Source organism: Myotis nattereri (genome assembly GCF_964212035.1).
Source record: "Myotis nattereri genome assembly, chromosome: 19".
In the NCBI taxonomy this organism is placed as follows: domain Eukaryota; kingdom Metazoa; phylum Chordata; class Mammalia; order Chiroptera; family Vespertilionidae; genus Myotis; species Myotis nattereri.
In genome coordinates, this window is record NC_138095.1 from 21,676,863 (window position 1) to 21,699,847 (window position 22,985).

The 22,985-nt window shown below is 57.1% G+C and overlaps 1 protein-coding gene across 2 annotated transcripts; it reads left to right on the forward strand.

Moving 5' to 3' along the window:
• Positions 1–3,638: 3,638 nt before the first annotated feature.
• On the forward strand, positions 3,639–22,118 carry FOXN4 (forkhead box N4; the record flags this gene model as incomplete). Of its 2 annotated transcripts, XM_081114067.1 has the most annotated exons (9): positions 3,722–3,924; positions 14,982–15,127; positions 16,064–16,188; positions 16,291–16,401; positions 16,724–16,851; positions 17,468–17,564; positions 18,585–18,792; positions 20,201–20,593; positions 21,859–22,118. In XM_081114067.1, exons 1-9 carry the CDS (start codon positions 3,839–3,841, stop codon positions 22,116–22,118), a joined length of 1,554 nt encoding a protein of 517 aa, XP_080970193.1. In that variant the 5' UTR covers positions 3,722–3,838. The 2 variants fall into 2 exon arrangements, with proteins under 2 accessions (XP_080970194.1, XP_080970193.1); XM_081114068.1 differs by having other exon boundaries at positions 3,639–3,924; positions 16,064–16,401.
• Between the last annotated feature and the right edge of the window lie 867 nt (positions 22,119–22,985).

A 22,985-nucleotide genomic window follows, 5' to 3' on the forward strand; every position in this document is an offset into this window, starting at 1 on the left:
GTCCATCCATTGCATCAAGTTACCCTGTTGTTGATTACTCTCACGTGATTGCTATGTTTTTCTAATTGTAGGTTAACTTCACATGTCAGTGTCTAGCAGGAAATGGTGTTACTTGCCAAACAACATTTGGGGGGCTGCATTTTCTTTACCATCTTTTTTTGCTGGAAAGTCTTTGGAATATGATTGATTGTTTTGATCAATCTACGCTTGAAAAGGGATTCGTGTGTCTACCGCTTGATATTGATAGCAAGCATCTGAGCCAGCCACTCCTACACAACCAGCGTGCTTGAAATGCATGAGAAATAAAAAGGTAAATGAATAAATATGGATTCTCAGCTCTTCCTTTTTATGGTTCTGATTTCACCCCAGGTGACTTAACACAATTCAGCAGCGTGAGGACACCAAACATGTATAAAAGGGGGGAAACACGGGACTCTAACCAAAGAAGGGTTTCTGCTGAGACCCCTGGGTTTTCTGAGTAACTCTAACTGTAAATGTTTGAGGGGCAATATTTTCACACCCAATCCTGAAGCAAAGCACTCAAAACCTCAATCTTTAGTGCAATCACCGCGCTTGTCGGCCAAAATTCCAAGGGGTCTCTTGAGGGCTGCCTGGAATATCCTGAATCTCTCTCTTTAAAAGAGAAAGAGAGAGAGAGAGAGAGAGAGAGAGAGAGAGAGAGAGAGAGAGAGAGAGAAAGAGTCCTTGCTCTTCTTTTCCATAGCGTATGTGTCTACAGAACTCAGACGAAATGCCTTTTATTTTGAAAGCTTTATGGACTCTGTCAGCTTCCAGAAGAAAGACTTTCTTTCCAAACTGTTTGAAAGATACAACATGATCACATGATGAAAGGGGCTGTCGCCTCCAAAGGAGGCTGTCAAGTCACCCCATTTACTTACGACTCCATTAAAGATTAAAGAAATAAACCCAAATGCTTCAAATCCGTAGGTACCTGCAACTTCACCGGTGAATTAATTATAGGCAGGTCATTTGGGGACATTGGAGGCATTGTAAACTACCTTTATAATCTCTCAACATACAAAATTTAAGTATATGCAGGTGGGAGAGAGATGACAAATAAGCAAGTTGCATGACCATGACCTTAACTAACATCCGTAAATTACTTCTCCCGTTCCAACACCCCCCCCCCCCATACACACACCCTAGAGCAGTGGTTCTCAACCTTGGCTGCACATTAGAATCACCTGGGAATCTTTTTAAAATCCTGATTTCTGGGCCCCATCCTCCGGAAATTCTGTTTCTTTGTTACTAATGATGAGGCCCAGAAACGAGGATTTTAAAAAGATTCCCAGGTGATTCTAATGTGCAGCCAAGGTTGAGAACCACTGCCCGAGAGAATGCAAGCTGATCTATTTGCTTCTGGCCTAGAAGAAAGGAGGAAGGGCGCCCAGATGCCACAAGAAAACCATTCGGGACATGGACCAGCGCCAGGGCACAGCCCACCTGAATGGAAAATGAAATCCAGGTACACCCCGCCCAGGGCGCCCCAGCTCCTGTCTGAACTTAAACCACAGATGCGGAGACGCGTTCCCCGGCCGCAACAGGAAACGTAACGCGAGGACGGCCTCAAAAACCCCTAGAAACCTCGATGTGGGGCCTGATGTCCCCACCTGCGGGTGCAGAGGCCTCAGTCACTTGCTCGCCTTGCCCCCCAGGCCCACTCATTAGGGCTCAGAGCTTCCATTTCCCCATCCGCAAAAAGGGGACCCTCCTAGCTGCCAAGGGGCTGGTGCAACGAATAGCCGAGGCGGCAGAAGTGCGTAAAGAAATAAACGGTGACTACTCTTGTTGTTGTGATTGTGACAACTTATTCCGACTCAGGAGTGCGAGGGCCGGAAATGCACACTTTCCTAGGGGATCAAACCCCTCCAGCCTTTCCGAGGGGGCTGGGGAGACCTTTGTGCGCGCTCCGCGCCACCTTTCCCGCGGCGGCTGCCGGGCGGGGAGGGGCGGGGCGGGGCGGCCGGGGCGCGGGCCCAGCGGCCGGGAAGGCGGGAGCGCGGGCACACCGGCGGGCCGCAGCCCCCAACGGCTCCGCCGGCTCGATCGCCGCTCCGGACCCCGAGCCCCGCAGCCTCCGCCGCCGCTGCGGGCTCGGGCCGCGCGGCCCATCCCCGCGGCGCTCGCTCCGGGCCAACTCCCTCTCCACGCGGGCCAGGGGGGCGCATCGCACAGACCTGGGGTGCCGCCCCCCCTTGCCCCCCCGCGCCGGGCCGCCGCGCTCCGCCCGGCCCCCCTTCGCTGCCCGGCAGGTGGAGGCGCCCGGCGCGAGCGCTCCCGGCCCCGCGGTCTCCTCCCGCCCCGCGCCGCGCGCCCGCCCGCCCGGGCGCAACTTTCTTAAAGGGACAGGTGGCCGGCATCCGGTCTATACCTGCGGCCCCGACTCGGCCTCCTGGCCCGTCCCCTCTTTAGGGGAGAAAGAGGGTTGCAATCTCTCCATCCGCCCACCGCCCTTCCCGCTGGGCAGGGGCGGATTGCAAGTTTTCATGCACCCAAGTATCCTTTTGCAATTTAATTCTTTTGGCCTACATCGCTCCTCAAGGCAAGCTCGCAGGCATGTAGCTGCCGCCACCGTGGGCCGAGTGTGAAGAGGGGTGTCCCTACCCCTGCGCCCCGCCCCACCTGGAGCCCCAAGGCGCGCAAGGCTGCGCCGGCTGCCGTCCCCTTGACCCTGCCCTGTAACTGACCCTCGGGGGACAGACCCCCCGCGGGGCTACTGCGCATGCTCCGAGCTGGACAGCTCCAGAGAGGGAAATTTAAAAACGGTTCTGGCTGCGACGGCGACCAAATTGCAGGACGCGAGGGGCGAGCGCGAGGGCGTCCCCGTCCGCAGCCCTCGCCCACCCCAGGAGCGCGGGTAGCGGCGGCCCGGCGAGGACTGGCTCCAGGTACCGCCATGCAAGGTCGGCTTTGCTCCCTCCGCCCGGGACGTGCCCGGCACCGCATTTCCAGGGCGGAGACCCGTGCACCGGGCTTGCTGGGGCGGGCTGCCTTATTCCGCTCTATTTTCATTTATTTTTTTCCTTCCTGGGAATCCCTGAATGACTTTTAGGGCGGATCTGAGAGTCTTTGGTGGGTTTCTGTGTACGTTTCAGGCTTTGAGAAACTTAGGAAAGATTTCTTTTTTTAAAGGCTGTTTTTTAAGGCAGCGGTGGGTGGGGGTTGGATTGGCTTGCCGGAGAAGGGCAGGTGGCGTTTCTGAAGGCATTTCCAGGGCGGGAGCCCTGCGGGCATTCCTCCTTTTGCAAGTGGGAACGGGGCTCCCCGGGAGAAACAGGCAGGACACCTCCAGCTGTCCTTTCTTGCTTTTTATTTCCAAAGTGATCAGAACTGCGTGCGGTTGAAAATATCAGCCTGGGAAAAGGAATCAGGTTTTTCTGATGTCTATTGTGCGAGTCCACACTTCCCAAGTCTTGACATTTAGATTCTAGAGTCTTCCTCTGCCCTTCCCCCATTCATTCGAAAGAACCTGGAATTTCATTCCATTCTCTTCCTTCCTTCTAAAACCCTGTGGAATTGCCCTGGGAAAGTGACCTGGGACACCCAGGAATTCTCTAGTACTTTTTTTTTCTTCCTGGTTCTTCCTTTCTTTTCTTTCTTTCTTTCTTTCTTTCTTTCTTTTTCTCTTCTCTTCTCTTCTCTTCTCTTCTCTTCTCTTCTCTTCTCTTCTCTTCTCTTCTCTTCTCTTTCTTTTCTTTCGTATACTGTTGGTTGTTTGAGCTCCGTCCCTCTGAGCTGTGGGAAAGCGGTGGTTTCTGCCCTGTCCACATCGTTGCTCACGGCAGCTTTGTCTTCTGCTTGTCTTTTCTCCAAGGAGATGATAGAAAGTGACGTCTCATCCATAATGTCAGGAATTATTCGACACTCAGGGCCAAGTCATCACCGCTCTCCGCAGGAGTACAGGTGAGGGCTTCCACCAGAACAAACGTTATGTTTCGTCATTGTGTAAAGGGGTGCGTGCTGTTGACGATTCCTGAAAACGATTGTTACGTTGCATTGTGGGATTCTGTAGGAGAGCTGGGACGTTCTGATTTCCAGGCCGGTCTCTCTGAGGGTGCTGAGCTCATGGCCCGGGGTGGTGGGATCTCTAAATGCCTGTGGTTCTTTGTCCTTTGCAAGAGAAGCCCTCTCCTGGTTTAGAGACTGGGCATCCTGGCGAATGTTAGGATGACAAAAGCAGCCATGGCTTCCCCTCCAGTGGCCCTAACAGGGCTCCAGGAAATGCCCCCAAAATGGGTCGGGCTCCCATCCTCCTTGGTGTACTCCTGGGTTCTACGCCTTCCTGTGTGACTTTGGACAAGTCCCTTGCCCTCTCTGGGCCTCCGTTCCTGGTCAGTAAATGATGCTCTTGAATTAGATGGTCTTAAGGTCCCTTCTAGGTCTCATGTGTTTGAAGAATAAATGAGATGGAGACTGAGGCCAAAATACAGGACTTCTTGAGACAGGGTGAAGGGAAATACAAGTGTGGGTGTGGAGGTGGGACGTATGGGAGGCTTCACCTTTTTCTCTTCAAACCTCAGGCCTAGAAAGGCCCTTCGGGGGCTCAACTAGTCCAGCCCCTTCTTTTACAGATGGGGAAACTGAGGCTGAGAGAGGAGAAGGGGCTTGTGCAAGATCACACAGCAAATGGGAGGGATTAGAAGGAAAAAGGAAGGACCTGGAGTGCCCCCTTCACCCCCCACAACCTCTCTCCCTTGAGCTTTGAGAGACCTGACATGGTTCCCAGCCCCACCCCCATGGCGAGCACCAGATTATGGAGTGGGAGCAGGACAGGGGCTGGCCTGAGATGAGCAGGCTGTCACCTCACATCCCCATCTGCCTCCGGTGCCTTGTGGGGAAGACCCCCCCCCTCCCCCACCTCAATTAGAGGGAGGCAGCTCCCTGAGGGCTGTGGGTCTGGAGGCTGCTTTCTGAGGCCCAGATGAGGCGCAAATTCAAACACACATTTGCCGGGAGCCTGCTGTGTGTGGAGCTGCGACCCCAGGTGTGGGCCAGGCACACAGCAACCGGTGAGCACCTGCTGTATGCCAGCCCCTCCCTTCCAGCACTCATCTCAGCCTGGGACGCTGCTCTGATGAGTCCTATTGTACAGGTGGGGACACTGAAATGGCCCTTCCCAGGATCATACAACCAAAGGCCTCTGGGTTTCCCGCCAGCGCCCAAGGGTTTAAATAATGGCAGGCGGAGTGGGGGCAGCGTAAGGGTTGCGAGTTTGGGCTCTGCAGTCCATTAGAATCCCAGCTTCTCTGGCTGTGGGGAGCTCTCTGAGCCTCAGTTTCCTCATCCATAATATGGGGATAGAGGTAGCACCCACGACCTGGAGTTTCTATAAAGATTAAATAACAATTTCTGACTCTGCTGCTTGCCCATGGAATGATCCTGGGACAAACGGTTTTTGTCATTCACATGGATTCAGGGTTGTTTTCTCATGTGAAACAGCTAATCTGTCCAGGAGGCAGAATGACAGCAGCAGCAGCAGCACCATCATCATCATCATCATCACTGGTGGATTCTTAACCCTTATTACCTGCCTGACCTGGGCCCAGCGACCCCCTCAGAGTAGCACTGTTGTGCCCATTTGGCAGATGAGGAAACCAAGGCCCGACCAGATTAAATGGCTTCACAAGGTGATGCCGCTCGTTATGGGCACAGTGAGAACTTGCACCCGAGGCTGTGGCCTCCGCAGGGTATGGTGGCTGCCACCCCCCATGCCCCATTGGTGAAGAGCACAGGTGCTGGGACAGAATACGTGGTCCTCCCAGCTGTGTGACCCTGGACAAGTCCCTTGCCCTCTCTGTTCCTCAGTTTCTTCATCTGTGCAGCGGAGCAATGAGAGAACCCAATTCTCAGGTTATTAGGAGGTTCTGCGCCCCCATCTAGAGAAGTTGTTTAGCCAGGCCTGGGGCAGAGGGGACGTTTTCATGATCATACACCAACTCCCCCCCCACCCCCCCACCCCCAAATCCCACTTTCCCCTGCGTAATGGCCCTGGAGAGGTTTATGGGCTTCTCATCCGCCTCCCAGGCCTCGGAGAATGCCTCCCAGGCCTCGGAGAATGGCTCCAAGGACCCCTCAGGGCTGCTGGTCCAGCCTGGCTCCAGCCCCCACGCAGCCCTCCACAGAGCCGTCTGCCCCTCATCCCTAGGGGCCCAGTTTGGCCGTTAACTTTCAATGCTTGTGTTCGGGGAGGCGGGGGGAGTGGGCAGCAGCTGGAGGCGGCCGCCCTGTCCCCAGGGAGTCAGTGGCCCGGCCTCGACAACAAATTGGCAGCAGTCTCCCTGCCTGCAACCCTGTGGCCAGGGGCCAGGGGTTGGGGCAGCCCTGACCTCCCGGGCAACGGCAAACGGCTTGTGCTCAATGTGGGTTAGCTGCTTTCCCCCTGGCTCAAAGCCTCTTAGAAGCGCTAAGAAATCGTTATTCAGCGCCTACTGTGTGCCGGGCACCTGCTAAGCTCCTTAGCAAGTGCACCATCCCATTTCATCTTTTAGAGACAGGTCCTGGCATTATCCCAGCTTCTAGGCAAGGAGGCGGCTCCCCCAAAGGCATGCACGCAGGAAGGGGCTGGACCACGGATTTTAACCACCTGCCTCGACCTCTGGAATGTATTCTAGAGGTCAAGTCCAACAACCCCCTTTTACAGACTGGGAAACTGAGGCCCAGAGAGACGAGAGAAGGCTGGCTGCTGGCTCCTCAGGCCCTCACCTTCTCCCAGGACCAGGCCAGACCTTCCTCTCAGAAATTAGGTGACCTTGGCAAAACCCCTTCTCCTTGCTGGGCAATGGTTTTCTCATCTGTGAACCACAGCACGGGGCACGTAATAGATACTTAATAAATACTCATTGGGTGGGTGGGTGGTTGGGTGAACATCGTGTGAGATATAACACATCCAGGCTATATGCTCGTGATGACAAAATCCTGTCCCATGGACCAGACGGGCGAACACCACTTGCCTTTCCTCCAACCTGCCCCCCTGCCGAGCTCTGTATGGCCATGGTTAACCCCCCCCCCCCCCCCCGTCAGTGTAGCCCCACCCCCATCGGTTGTAACCTCCTTGCAGAGCGTGTGGGCTCCATCTGTCAGAGGCGGGACCGTCCCAGCATCCTTACAGTCCTTCACTCTCCTGGTGCCTGAACAGCTCCTCAGCCTACACTGTGGGCAAGGAAGAGGGCAGCCTCGCTGAGGTCTAGCCCTCCTTCGGGGTCCTGCAGTCCCACCCCCAGAAACATGCATGCAGCGCGCGTACACACACACACACGTCCCAAGCCAAGTTCTAGAAAGGGAAGATGCCCCTTTCCTGATTCCTAATGTAATCCTTTCACATTATGCTCCCTCCCCCTTGGGCATTTCCGCACTTGCTTTTGAGTTCCTTTTTCCTGGAAACGGCTACAAAAGATATGTTGGCTAAATAAACACCCCTGTGAAATGCTGATCCCTTCCGCGTGAAGGTTGAATTCGAAACAAGAACAGTTTGTGGTGAGGTAACAGTTTCTTACTAACCACATCTGGAGGAGGCAGGTGAGACTTCTTGTAACCAGCGTGGAGGTGACAACCCAGGGCACCGCTGGGGCGGTCGTCTGACCCCCTAGGGACAGTACTTTCTGGACAGATCCCTCCCAGTGACCATGCAAGGCACGAGGAGAGAACGCAGTGAGGAGGCAGGAAGAATCATGGTTTGAGCGCCTCCTGTATGCTGGCCACTGTCTTACAGTTTATCTGCCCTCTGTCGTGGGAATCATCGTTACTAACCCATTTTACAGATGAGGAAACTGAGGTGCAGGGAGGTGAAGGGACTTGCCCAAGGTCCCACAGCTACAAAGGGGTTGACATGGGATTTGTACCCCCAGCAGATGTTCCTTCTACTGCTCAATTGCTATATCAACTCTAAGGAACCCCAAGATAGGAAATAAAGGGTTCGCCGTGGGCTTGACTTGAGCTCTGTAGGCAAAGATCCCCACAAATATGTGTATCCCTATGCGGGCATCATTGCAAGAACACCATCGCATGTCACTGAACAGACAGGGCAATGGTCCTGGGGTCCAGTTCGCCTCGGTGGACAAATATTTGTGAGAGAATGGAAGCCTGGACTGGTGTCCTCTGAGTCTGTATTCAGGTGTAGGACGAAGTGATCCCTGTCTTCCAGGAGTTTAGCGTCTACAAGGCGGATGTAGATGAGAAGAGATGCCCGAGTAAAAGTAATAGGTGATCGTGGGAGTCTGTGTCACGTGTAGACACGAATGGCACAGATCATTCTAGGGGAGGAAAGATTGGCAGATGTTGACTGGTCTGGGAGGGCTTCCTGGGGGCAGTGGTATCTAAGTGGGCGGAAAATGGAGAGAGATCGCGGCATGCAAGATTCGTTGGAGCTGGGATGGAGGCTCTGCCTTCCTCGTCTACTCCAGCAGGTATGTAATAAGTGCCCACAGGCTGCCAGGCCTGTTCGGGGAGCTGAACAAAACAGAGGGTTCCCCATCCTGACCCTTGTAGAGTGCGGCTCAAAACGTGTATAAATGCAAAACAAAGGGCCACTAGGGTTCGGGGCGTGGCCAGGAAGGGACTCTCAGAGGAGGGGACGTTTAGGCTGAGATCAGAAGCCTGAGAAAGAGCCTGCCGGGAGTGAGTACATGGAACAGCATTTCAGGCAGAAGGAACAGCATGTGCAAAGAGAACAGACTGTTGGAGGGACTAAAAGATAAACAGGTTTGCCAGAGCAGAGGGGATGGGAAGGAAGAGAAAGGAAGGGGGGAGCCAAGGGCCAGATCATGGCAAGGAGCTGGACTCTGCTCCCTGACAAGTTTTCAGGACAGTGACAGGTTCTGATGTCCCTTTTGAAAGGCCACTCTGGCCGCTGGGTGTTTCACAAGCGCATCTCTAGCTCTTGAGCCGCTCACTGTCCTGCACTCTCCCCGTGGTTTACCTGCTCGGAGCCAAGCGGCAGGCCCTGTGATCACCTCTGTCCTGCACAGGAGGAAACGGTGGCTCAAAGGCATCGGGTCGCCTGCCCAAGGACCCCCCATTGAATGGAGCCAGGACTGGAGTCCAGGTCTCCCTGGGCTCACCCCTCTAGTGCCCTTCCCCCCTGGCTCATCTTCCATCCCTCCAGCAACATGACTGATTAAGGACGTGGTTGAGGTTGTCAGGTTGGTCGCCCCCGTCAGTGTAGGATGGCAGCCAGGGGTGTCTCACGTCCCCCAGGACCACCACAGGGTCCCCTGACCATGGCTCTGCCACCGTGGAGGCACCTAGCAGATTCTTCTAAAAATGGTATGACGGTGGTTTGCTCTTCCCCATTTACTTCAGCCAAGCTGGCAGAGGCTGAGGGAAGAGGCTCCAGGGCGAGTGGTTTAAAGCCCAGCCCCTTTGCTGACATGCTGTGTGGCTGAGGGGCATCTCTTCCCCTCTCTGGGCCTCAGCCATCCCATCTGTGAAATGGGTATGACCAGTAGCCACCCCACAGGCCGTCGGGAGATGAAGAAGGTGCAGAGCTAAGAGGACTGGCAGGAAGGTGGGCACGCCACGTGGTAGGTCTCCCTCCTCTCCCCTAGCCCGCTAGAAAGTGAGCTCCTTGGACACGAGTTTTGTCTACTTCCCGGAACAGGGCCTGGCAAGTAGAAGTTCGGGAAATGTTTGTGAAATGCTTTGACCCTCTGCTAGTGGCCATCCCCACGGAGGCCGCTTTATGCTGAATCCGTACTCTTCAGAGGACGTTTGCCGTAACGGAACCTCTGCCGTGCGGGGCACGTTGATGAGCTGGGCACCTGCCTGCATGGGCTCATCCAATCCTCAAAACAAATACCCTGTGAGATGGGTATCGGTGTCAGCACCCCCATTTAACAGATGAACAAACCGAGGCTCAAAGAGGCAGATGACGCCCGACAAGGCTCACAGCTACTAAGTGGCTGGGTGGGATTCAAACTCGGGCCTGGCCGACCCCAGAGCCCACACTCATAATCACGGCACAAATGCCACAAAGAGAACATGAGGGGGGACGTGGCCTGGGCTCCCCGGCTGAGAGGGGCTCACGCAGGGCCTGGGCCTTGTGAGGAGCCAGAGCCCTCTGAGCAAACCCACCAGGGCTCACGGGACCCTGCGCTGACAGCACGTAGGAGCCCTCGGGAAATGCTGGCTGCGTCACGACCCTGATGACCTGTTATTCTGGTGTGGGTTTTCCCAGGGTGCCTCCTCGCTCCTAACCAGGCTCTGCCCCCCTTTCCCACCCCTCAGCATCCCCCCATTTCCCAGGTGCCCTGCAGGCTGTGGGTCCCAGTGGCAGCCCCGCAGAGATGGAAGGGACTCAGCCAACCCCTTGTGTCCCGGATGGGGAAACTGAGGCCTGGGGAGGGCAGGTGGGAGGTGCTGGGGAGGAACCTGGGGCTGCTGCCAGGAGGCAGCTGAAGCACACTGACCTGCTCGGCCTCACCTCTCCTATCTGTGAAAGGGGTGATGATGCCCCCTAGGGGTGTGTGTGTGTGTGTGTGCGCGCGTGTTAATAAGGAAAAGATGGATTTGGCTGAGCTTTGAAAAGAAAGAAGTGCCCCCCAGCGTGGAGTGGGGAGCTGTGGGCAGCCTTCTGAATCAGGAGGGGACTCTGAAGTGCCGGACAGGTATTTGTATTTTTTTTTTTGCCCCCAAAGCTGGCCGCTCACTGATGGGGAGCCCTGTCTGTAACAGGTACCCCCCTGGTTTGAGGAAGGCGCATTGTCAGGGGTCACTCCTGAAACCCTGAACTAGCCGTGTCCGCTGCTTTTTCAGCCAATGCTTAGTGAACTGTTCCCATATTGTCCGCAGCCCGTGCAGTGTAGGTGCCATTTTATTCCCATTTTATACACGGGGAGACCGAGGCCCAGGGAAGGTGTTACCTGCCGCTGCTCACACAGCCAGGAAGCGTGCAGGTGGGGCCCACCCGCCTTGGGGTCATGCCTGCTTCTAACCACTGTGCTACTCTGCCTTCCTGGGGCCCCAGCGCCAGTGCTGTGCGGAGGGAACGTCTCCTCTGCCACCCCCGCTTTTCAGATGGGGAAACTGAGGCATCAGAGGGACAGGAGCGTGCCAGGATGGTAACGCTTTGGGAATGCAATGAGGGGGTTACCTGCACGCGACTGCCATGAATTACAGCGTCTTTGGAGGCTGCGTGGGCTCACCTTTCACCCAACAGGGGCCCTCGGCTCCTGCTTGCATGCCCCTGGGACAGGGAGCTCACTACTTGGTGTGTGGCCTGCGTACCCAGCTCCCAGGTTTACAGAGCCCTGCCCTGTCACCTCCTTGCTGCAGGGGGTGAGCTGGGGGACTCCTTTTTTATTTTATTTTATTTTATTGTTGACAGTGTTGCAGATATCTGCCTTTTTCTCCCTTTTTGCTGGGGGAATCTTTTACAAGGAAACATACTAAAACTCAGAATCCCATTAAGTCAGCTCCTGAAATTTCCAAACCTAACTCAGATTTGTACTTGTGATCAGGAGATGTAGAAACACCACAGATTTTTCCATTAAGGCCAAAAGGAATGTTCTAGACCCGTGGTCGGCAAACTTCAGCTCGAGAGCCACATGCGGCTCTTTGGTCCCTTGAGTGTGGCTCTTCCTAAGCCTTAGGAGTACCCTAATTAAGTTAATAACAATGTACCTACCTGTATAGTTTAAGTTTAAAACATTTGGCTCTCAAATTTCAATCGTTGTACTGTTGATATTTGGCTTTGTTGACTAATGAGTTTGCCGACCACGGTTCTAGACCATTGCCTCTTGGTAGGACTTTCTGCACCGTCCACTGTGGCAGCCACCAAGCACATCGGATATGGCTGGTGTGATGGAGACGCTGAGCCTGTGATTTTAATGTTAATGGATTTAAATGTAAATAGCCACAGGCAGCTAGTGGTTCCCTCTTGGCTGGCACAGTGTGAGTATTTTCTAGAACGCACAGAGCACGTCCTTCAACCACTCCTGCAGGGCAGGGGAAAGGACAGCGGGCTATAAGGAACCCAGTCTCCGGCTGGGGTATCCCAGACAAGCCCGCTTCCTCCCTGGCCTCAGAGTCCCCATCTGGCAAATGGGAAGGCAGTAATGATAACAATACCTGTCTGATCAGACTCTTGTGAGTTTGACATGAGACCAAACACGTAACCCACTTTAGCTCAGGGCTGGCCACACAACAGGGGCTCGCCACCCCAAGCTGTGTCCACGGGGGAGGATGGGGGCGGGGCATCTGGGAAACCCAGGTCTGTGTGCTCATTTGTCCAGCCCTGAGGACTTACTGAGCACTGTGTGCCCAGCCCTGGGTTGGACTCCAGGGGTCCAGCTCCTCCCTCAGGGGGGGTGTGGTTCCTGCTTCAGCATCAGGATCTCCTGGGGCCACCTGTACCCAGCAGGGGGCTCTGCCCCTGTCCTGGCCTCCTCCCTGCCAGGCCTGGGGTGGCCCCAAGGTCTGGGGGTGCAGCCCCTGCCCTCCTGGGGACATTAGCGGGGCTCCGGAGAAGGTGGAGGTTTGTGGTTAACCAGAGGGCTCCCTGGGGCTCAGGTGGGGGGACACTAACGGTGCTCAGAGCATTGATGGGACTGCTCAGGTCTCCGTTTTCCTATCTGTGAAATGGAGGGAGAATGTAGCCCAGGCTCTGAAAAAGCAGCGGACACGGTTAGTTCAGGGTTTAAGGAGTGACCCCTGACAATGCGCCTTCCTCAAACCAGGTGGGGGACTTGTCACAGACAGGGCTCCCCATCAGTGAGCAAGAAACAAAAGCCCTAGTGGGAGCAACCACAGGGGCAGGAGGTGTATGTGCCCCCCAGAGCCCAAACCTTTGAAGTCCTCCACTCCCTTGAGGCCCTCAGTTGATCATGAACATTAATACTGATATTCATATGAGTGACAGCTCAGTCAGACACTGTTCCAAGTGCTCTACACGCAGGAACATTTAATCCTCACAGCACCCTATGCGATAGGAACTGTCTTTATCCCCATTTCATAGATGAAAAACTGAGGCTCAGAGAGGTTGAGTCAGTGGCCCACAGGTAAGTGGAGACCAGGATTAGAACCCAGAGCCCAAGCCCTTAACCACCATAGATACTGCCTGCGAGATGCACCCACCACCAGAGGTTTGATCCACAGGGGTGCCCAGGAACCTGGTTTGTTTACAAGCCACCCCACCACCATCTGGGGCTCCGATGGGGCCCCCACCTTGAGAAACCTGCCAGCAGGGACTCCCTTCCACTCCTCCCTGTGGCCCCAGCGCCAGGCGGAGCGGTGAGGGCGGTGGGAGCTACAGCAGGTTGCTGAGCGGGAGTGGGGCTCCCACCACCAGAAGCTGGGCGGTGGGCGGGCCGGCCGTGGGGTGAGCAGGGGTGGGCGGGAGCCAGCCAGGCATTCCTGACAGCGGGTGGCACGCCCGGCTCTCTCCCTCAGCCTCACTCCGGGGTCTCCACGGGCCGAGGGGACAGATGGCATCACCCAGGCCCGGGGTGTGGCTGTCACTCTGCCGGACGAGTTACAAGTGGCCCAAGGGGCGGCAGCTGGGGGTTGGGGGGGGGCTGCAGAAACAATGGCATTGAGGCCCCAGGACAATGGGGCCACGTGCCACTGGGGCAACAGTCGTTTGTCACACAATGGGCCGTGGGGGCGGACGGCAGCCGGGCCAACTGCTGCCTCCGACACGGGCCGCCGAGGTTTCAAATCATTTCCAGGCCGTGTTTTCCTGCGAGGCAGCCAATCGCCGGGCAGCTGGGCGTCACCTGATGCCAGGTCGGTGGGCCCAGGCCCTGTGACAACTGAGCAGCAGTGGCCATGGCAACGCTAATTGTGGCCCTAAAACAGGGAAGGAGAGCAGGAGACATGGGAAGAAGGGGGAAGCGAGAGACAGGAAGAGAGAGAAGGAGGGCGAGAATACCCGACCGGGGGGTTCGCAGATGGCAGGGGGCGGAGGCCGGTGCCCGTCTGTGGGTCCCGGTCACGTGCCCGAGAGAAGCAGAGGTGGCACTTCTTCCCGCTTTCTCTCTCCCTCTCCAGCTCTCTGTGTGACTCCTGGAGCTTGGAATTCGCACCCGGGGCTCCCGGCAACAAACCAGACAGCCCCTGGCTCAGGGGGGCGGGTGTGGTGGGCAGGGGGTGGGCTCCTGGCCCGTGTGCAGCCACACTGTCGCCGGGACGAGGTGCTGCTGTGGGCCCAGTGCTCTCGCAGAACGGGCACCTGCCTGGCATCCTCGCTGGGCAGCCTTTCTCCTTCCATGGAAGGTGCTGTTTGGGCTCATGAATCTGTTCTTTGCCTGGGGCGCATGGGTCCTAAATGGAGCCTCCAGTGGTCTCGGTGCCCTGAGCCTCAGTTTCCCCATCTGTAAAAGGGGGATATGAGCATGTCCTACCTGTCAGGGTTGCTCTGGGGATTGAATGGGCCTATGCTTTTTTGTTTTTAATTTATTTTTATTGATTTCAGAGAGGAAGGGAGAGGGAGAGAGAGGGAAACATCAATGATGAGAGAGAATCATTGATCAGTGGCCTCCTGCATGCCCCCTATTGGGGACAGAGCCCACGACCTGGGCATGTGCCCTGTCTGGGAATCAAATTGTGACCTCCTGGTTCGAGTGGGACTATGCTTTTTGAGCGCGGACGCCATTACCTCAGTTTCCCCATCTGTAAAATGGGTACAATAGTACTACCTGCCTTATGGATTAACCGGGAATGTTTCAATGGCCTAATTCCTCGAAAGGACTTGATATGGTGCTTGGCATATAGTAAGTGTTCAACAAACATTAGTGCTCATCATCTTGGGGCCGGGGCTAAGGAACGTGTTAGAAGAGTGAATGCAGGAATGATCTGAGGCTGGGTAATCTGGCTGCCAAAGGGAGGGTCCTGGGACCAGGGTGGGGAGATTGAAGGGTGCGGGAGGCTCGGGGAGGTCAGGGGCTAAGGAGGAGACTCCAGAGGTAGGGGAGCCCCTGGAGCTGGCCTGAGCTCCCGCCCCTCCCGAGCGCCTGCCCTCCCTGCAGGATCCTGGCCACCACGGGCGACGAGGACCTTCCCGGGGACCTGCAGTCACTGTCGTGGCTCACGGCCGTGGACGTGCCCCGGCTACAGCAGATGGCAAGTGGCCGCGTGGACCTGGGTGGCCCCAGTGCACCACACGCTCACCCAGGTAGGCCCAGGGGCAAGGTGGGGCGGCGAGAGGGGGGGACAGGGGAGGGGCGACACCTAGGAATGCCACCCACCGGTGGGGTGGCCGTGGCCGGATCGCGCTTGGGGCCTCTGTCTCCACATCTGTGACACGTGCCTAACTCTGTCGTCCCCAGAGGCATGTGATTGACTCATTGGCTCCCCGCTATGTGCCAGGCCCCCTGCGAGCTGAGGGTTCCGCGGAGAACAGACAGCCCCGCCCCTGCCATCTAGAGCAGCCGGCAAACGAGGGCCCGCGGGCCTGTTTTCGTACAGCCTTTGTGTACAAGTGGATTTCACATCTTTCAAGGGTTGTAAAAAAAATAAAAGACAGAAACCACCTGGCTGGCCAAGTCTAAAATACTGGCTCTCTGACCCCTCATAGCAGTCTACTGCCCCTGGCCTAGAGGTGAAGAGAGAATGCACGGAAGGTGCTGAGCGCAGGGCCTGGCACACAGCAGGTGCTCAGTCAATGGCAGCTGGTGGCAGTGACCGCAAGTGGATCAAATGCCTAGAGAGACACAGAAAGTGCTGAGCAAAAGCAATCAGCAAAAGCAAGCATCGCCGTGCACTGGAAGCATTAGTGGCTGAAAAACGAGCGTCCGGGAGTCTTTCTTCCATTGAACAAGTTGTCCACCGCATGGGTGGTAGCCACGTGGTACCGATGGGGAAACGGAGGCTGGCCCAAGATCATCCCCAGCCCATTCTTCATCACCACCCCCCAGGGAAGTGTTTTGCCAGCACCTACTACGTGCCTGGCCCCAGCGGGGTGGTATGGTGAAGAGTCCGGGCTTCAGGCCGCATGGCCTGGGTTCCACCCTACCACGTGGTCTTGAGGGAGGTGCCCGGGGACTGGGCTGTCCCTGCCAAGGCCACAGTGCCTCCAGCTGCACGGCGTCTCTCTGTTTCCCTCCTGCAGGTTCCCTGGCTGGGGTGGCTGACCTCCATGCAGGAGCCACCCCAGGGCCCCTGCTCCATGGCCCGGCAGGCATGGCGCCCGCGGGCGTGCTGGGCCTGGGCCCCATGGCCAGCCACAGAGCCAGCGTAAGTGCTGCTGCATGGGCTGGGGAGCGAGGGGGATCCTGCAGGCTTGGGGTCTGTCCAGTCACTCTGACCCTCTGTCTCTTCCTCTCCCTGCCCCTGCAGATGACCCAGTTCCCTGTGGGGGGGCAGCCCCCCTCCAGCCTGCAGGACCCACCACAGATGTACTCTCCGGCTTCCCAGCCACCGTTCCCACTCCCCCGAGGCGCCCAGCAGGTACCAGGGGCTCGGAGGGGCCCTGGTCTCGGAGGCAGACACCCCTGACTTCGCCTGGCCAGGGACCCCTCTGAGCCTCGGTGTACTCCCCCGGAACATGGGGGTAACATTCCCCGCCGAGTCCATGTCACGGGCTCCTTCCTTCAGTTCTCCCTAAAGCCCTGCTGTGGGTGCAGACCAGACTGTCTCCGGGGGGCTGTCCACCCCACACCTCATCTTGCTTTTCTAGCCCAGGGAGGGGGTGGGGTTACCCTGAGTGACTTATGCCCTGTCTCACCGTCTCTCTCTCTGCTGCCTGTACCCTGTCCCTGCCTGTGGGAAGTGCCCTCCTGTGGGCCTGTATGGCTCCCCGTTTGGGGCACGACCTCCCTACCCCCAGCCCCGCATGGCTGTGCATTCATCTCAAGAGCTGCACCCCAAACACTACCCCAAGCCCATCTACTCCTACAGGTGAGGTCCAGGGTGGGCCGCGGTGAGGGGGGCTCGAGGGGTGAAGGATGCCTGTAGGGCACCTCGGACAGCTAGGTGTGGTGGCCCAGACTTTCCAAGGGGGAGGTTTTGGGGACTGGGAGCCCCCAGGTGTGATACGCTCTCAGGAAGGGCCACCATGTGGTCAGCCGACCCCCAGGGTTGAGAATCCACTCCAGAATTGGGCCCAGGGCAACACTCTGTCACTCACAAGCTGTGTGGCCTTGGGGAAGTGGCTTGGCCTCTCTGAACCTCAGTTCCCCCTGATGTCTGAAGTCATCAAAATAATAGTATGTGTGCCTCACAAGGTAAACAGCCTCGTTAGCGTCTAAAGGCCCACAGACATTATTATGGGGAAGGGATAAACAGAGGAAAAGATGGGGTTTCTCAAATCGCCATCAATGGCTGAGCTCAGGGTCAAGGAAAAAAGGGCAGGGGGTGGGGAAGATGTAGGGCCCTGAAGAGGTATCCACCGTTAGCACCATGAGTGTCGGGGCTGGAACCCGTGGGTCAAGCAGGGCAGGCTTCCCGGCGGAGGGGACCTTGGGCCATCGGCCCGAGACGCCTTCATGCCTGGCCTGCCCACCTTCGCCTTCAGCTGTCTGATCGCCATGGCCCTAAAGAACAGCAAGACGGGCAGCCTGCCTGTGAGCGAGATCTACAGCTTCATGAAGGAGCACTTCCCCTACTTCAAGGTGAGGCGCCGCAGCCGGGGGAGAGGGGGGCGGTGCCAGAGCTGCTCTGACCTCTCCGGAGCCCTGTCAGACCCAGAAACGGCCCCAGGCCGAACCGAGCCACCCTCCCAGGCTCCCAGTTATGCCTGAGACCTGGCGGTGAGGATGCTTGCACATGTGCACTCCCACAGACACGGGCAGAAAAATCCAGAAAGAGAAGGGGGAATTTGAGCTGGGCTCTGACGGATGAAGAGGAGCTCACGCAGCATCCCGGGGGCAAAGGGCAGAGGGGGCAACCTAGCTACTCAGCACAGGCTCCGTATAAAATAGAAGGATGCAGGACACACACCCGGCGAGAGCCTTTGCCTCTCTGAGCCTCGGTGTCCTCGCCTGCGAGATGGGGAGAGTCATCCCCGGCTGGCAAGTTAGCGAGGATTCTGCATGTCAAGGGCCTGGCAGCTCCCGGCACGTGGTTTCATCATTAGTAATGTTGTCCTTGTTGGCATCAAAGGAGAAGGTCAGAAGGTGCCAAGCTGTGGGGTCCCCAGCCTGGACAGTGTGCTTAGCAGAAATATTGTAAAATCATGGCGGGAGGGGCAGAGGGGGGAGGGAGGGAGGGAAGGGCAGAGAGAGAGAATAGGGTACCATATGAGGTGCATTACAGTATCCGGTTACCGAACAATAAACTAAGAGCATTTAAAACTGGCTGGCAGTTAATACACTTGACTGGTTATCCATGCATTAGCATCCTCTCGCTTGCTTGCTCCCTGAGTGGGCGAGAAAGTGGAAAACCCAGCAGCCCTGGGCCCTGTTCTCAGGTAGGAACCACGATGGAGTTGAGCTGTCGCTGCCCCTTTAAATCAGGGCATAGGCCCTCCAGTTTGCCACAGTCCCCACCGCTCTCTCTCGTCTTCCCAACTCGAGGTTGAGTGTTGGACCCTGTCCTGTAAGCCCGTGAGGCCCGAGCCTGAGACCCCCCTGGAAGGAGGGTTTGCAGGGGGGTCTCTGGAGGGGGCTCCTGCTGCCCATGTCTCCCCACAGACGGCGCCCGACGGCTGGAAGAACTCGGTGCGACACAACCTGTCCCTGAACAAGTGCTTCCAGAAGGTGGAGAACAAGACGAGCGGGTCCTCGCGCAAGGGCTGCCTGTGGGCCCTCAACCTGGCCCGCATCGACAAGATGGAGGAGGAGATGCACAAGTGGAAGAGGAAGGACCTGGCTGCCATCCACCGGAGCATGGCCAACCCGGGTGAGGCCCAGACCCGCCCGACACCCCCATAAACACACACACACACATCACCGCCCAGCCCCGCCCCGCCCAGCCCTCCTTCCCTCCTGTGACTTCATACCCTCCCTTCCCCACCCTCCCCAGGGTCCGCCGGCTGAGGGGCCTGGGCAGACGTGACCAGCTGTGGAAGCCACTAAGCAATCCCTAGTCCTCACACAGAAATGCTGACACGGGTCTAAAAAATAGTAGCGCCCAGAGTGGGCCGGGAGGTGGAGAAACAGGCGCCTGCATGTGCAATGGGTAGGAGCATAAGTTGTTTGACTTTTCCAGGGCAAAGTAATAGGTCCAAACCCTGCACACTGTACCCATTTATTGGTCTGGTTATTCTGCCTCTGCCAATTAATGCTGCAGAAATCAAAGATTTGTATGTATGCGCATCTATCAACACTCACATAGGCATATATCCACACTCATTTCCCTAGATAGTTGAATGTATGTGTACACACACACACACACACACATCTATACATGGATATCTATCTATATAAAAGCCTAAGCGAACATTTGACTGTCTGACTGGTGGTTATGCCGCACACTGACCACCAGGGGGCAGACGCTCAACGCAGGAGCTGCTGAGCTGAGGTGACTTGGCAGCTGCGGTTCTTGGGTTATGCACCCCGGAACCAGAGAGGAGGGAGCCTGATTCCGGGGTGCATCACCCGAGAACCGCCCTCTCGTAATCTGGGACCCTTCGGGGGATATTAGAGAACCGATTTCGGCCTGAACCCCCACAGGCCAGGCCGAGGCACCCCACCGGTGCACGGATTGGGTCTCTAGTCTAAATATAAAGAGAGAGAGAGAAAGACCGGAAGAAACATACCAAAACCTTTACCATGAATAGAGAGAACACTGATAATTAATAGATTCTCTGCCTTTCTGTATTTCCCAGCTGGGGATCGAACCTACAGTCTAGGTGTGCACCCTGACCGGGAATGGACCCTGCACAGGACATGCTCCAACGAACTGAGCCCCCCGGCCAGGCCGCAGTAACACCTCCTACTGTCTCTTAGGAGCAGGGAGTGGCTAGGACCCCTTCCGTGCTCATTCCGTCCCAGCCTCACGGGCCTTGTGAGCCCTGCCTCGCCTCCCTCTTGCAGGGCCATGATGAGGTTCAAGTGAAGCCCAAAAGCATCAGGGCCACCCTCTAAGGCTCTGTCCCATGAGGGGAGCCACTGTCATGGTCCGAGGCGCCTCTCGTTCCTGCACAGCTTGGATTTCATCACATTCCCACAATGACCCTGTGCAGCGCGCGATGCCATCTCCTGGGTGCAGGGCCTGAGGTTCACCGAGTCCGACAGGCTTGCTCAGGTCGCCCGGGCCCTCGTGCGGGGATCTGGGGTGCCAAGTGACCTCTCCCCCTTGCCTGCAGAGGAGCTGGACAAGCTGATCTCGGACCGGCCAGAGAGCTGCCGCCGCCCTGGCAAACCCGGGGAGCCCGAGGCCCCCGTGCTGACCCACGCCACCACGGTGGCCATGGCCCACGGCTGCCTGGCCGTCTCCCAGCTCCCGCCCCAGCCGCTGATGACCCTGTCCCTGCAGTCGGTCCCCCTGCACCACCAGGTCCAGCCCCAGGCACACCTGGCCCCAGACTCGCCCGCCCCGGCCCAGACCCCACCCCTGCACGCCCTGCCGGACCTCAGCCCCAGCCCCCTGCCCCACCCGGCCGTGGGCAGGGCTCCCGTGGACTTCATCAACATCAGCACCGACATGAACCCCGAGGTGGATGCCCTGGACCCCAGCATCATGGACTTTGCTCTGCAGGGTGAGGCTGGAGGAATGGGTGATGGGAAGAGGGGGAGGGGGAGACGGTGGGAGGGGGGCGGGGCAGGAAGTCAGAGGAGGGCTGTCTGCATTCACCCCCAGCTCATTCCTTCAGCCAACACTTCCAACCGCCTGGGAACAGCACGTTACACCAAGCTATACATTCACGGTGCTTACTGTACACCAGGCCTGGCCCAGCTTTTTACAGGCAGCCTCTCACCTCACCCCACAACAAGCAGGCCTGGGAGGCCTCTTCATAGCCCATTCCGCCAGCGAGGACACTGAGGCAAAGAGAAGGCCCAGGGTCACCTGGCTAGTCAGTGGCAGAGCCAGGATTTCAACCCCAAACGTCCCATCAGTAGCTGCTGCAGCCTGCATGTGCCAACCTCAAGCCGGTTACACTGACCCCGCTGCCTGGCACACGGCCATCCTCATGCACAGGAATGAATGAGTGAGTGAATGAATGAATGAACGAATGAATGAACGAACAAGAGAAGGTCAGGTTTCAGTGAAGGCTCATGATCCATCCACTCACTAACACTGGTGTACCTACTATGTGTTATTAGCCCATAGCCTCTGCCCTCCAGGCATGTCTATCGAGGAAAATGGACAGGCAAGCAGCGTAGTCAGCCAGCAAGCTAGTGCGTTAGTTGTAGCTGGGAAACGGGGGTGTCGGAGCCTCCCTGCTTCTCCCCAGATTCTTGTGTTAAACTGATGAAGGGAGTCACTGTTTTGTCCTCCGGCTTTGACCAGGATGGTACCCCTGAATGAGGGCCGAGTGCTTCCACGACTCCTTGGTTTAGGGGGTGGGTTCTCAGATGCCTCCATTTCATCCCGGGGAGCTGAGGCTCTAGAACAGCGGTTTTCAACCTGTGGGTCGCAACCCCTTTGGCAGTCGAACGACCCTTTCACAGGGGTCGCCTAAGACCATCCAGCATATCAGATACTTACATTACAATTCATTAACAGTAGCAACATTACAGTTATGAAGTAGCAACGAAAATAATTTTATGGTTGGGTCACAACATGAGGAACTGTATTTAAAGGGCCAGAAGGTTGAGAACCACTGCTCTAGGAGGAAGTGACGTTCCCAGGGGTGCCCCGTGGGGAGGTGAGGGCTGGGGCGGGACTCCGGCTCCTCCAGGTGTTTCTCCGACAACACGGCATGTGTTTAAATCCCACACGTGGTCCCGGCCCCTCTCTAAGAGGGGATTGGAACTCGGGTCTGACATGAGCCAGCTCACTGAACGCCTTTGTCTTTGGAAGGGAACCTCTGGGAGGAGATAAAGGACGAGGGCTTCAGCCTGGACACGCTGGGGGCCTTCGGAGACTCCCCCCTCGGCTGCGAGCTGGGGGCCTCGGGCCTGACCCCCGTCTCTGGCAGCAGCGAGCAGTCCTTCCCGGACTTGCAGGTGACGGGTCTGTACACGGCGTACTCGGCCCCGGACAGTGTGGCCGCGTCGGCTGCCGCCGCCTCCTCCCAGTACCTGGGCGCCCCTGGCAACAAGCCCATAGCCCTGCTGTGAGCTGATGGCCTCGCCCACCCCAAACCTGGGCCTGTGCTCCTCCTGCTCCCACAGGGGGTGAGCCTCTGGGGGGCTGCTGGCACCCCCGGCCCCCCACACACACCTCCACAGGAAGCCTGTGGGGCCTCCCAAGTCAGGAGGACAGAGGAGAGTGGACAAGCATCCTGACCTCCTCCCTCCCCGATGCTCCTGGGACCAGAGATGCGAGGCCTCCAGCCGGCCTCCCGCTGGGCCCCGTCCATGACCTGTAGCCCATTGGGGTCACCTCGCTGCACCCCGGAAACACCCTGGTGGGAAGGAAGGCCCTTTAATTTATTCTCCTCGGATGAAACATCTGCCGCAGCCTCGAGTGGACAGGCCCTGAGGCCCAGGGTGGCAACCTGACTTCTCTTGGACTGCAAGAGGCTGAACTCGGAAATGGGTGCCCGCACCCCCCTCCAACGCCCCCCCCCCCCCCCGCCGGCCTCCAGGCCCACTCCTCCCATAGTCTCCCAGAAGTCCATAGAGCAGATTCCCGGGCCACGCCAGGCACCGTGACCCCGCGTACATTTATTTATATTTATTGGAGCCCAATCAAGCCACCTCTTCAAATCCAGCCCACAGCCCCGGAATGAGACTCCGGGTCCCTGTCTGCATCCCGGCAACCCTATCACCTACCAGGGGTCCTCAAACTACGGCCCGCGGGCCACATGCAAATACAAATATTGTATTTGTTCCCGTTTTGTTTTTTTACTTCAAAATAAGATATGTGCAGTGTGCATAGGAATTTGTTCATAGTTTTTTTTTAAACTATAGTCCGGCCCTCCAACGGTCTGAGGGACAGTGAACGGGCCCCTGTTTAAAAAGTTTGAGGACCCCTGAAAGCTC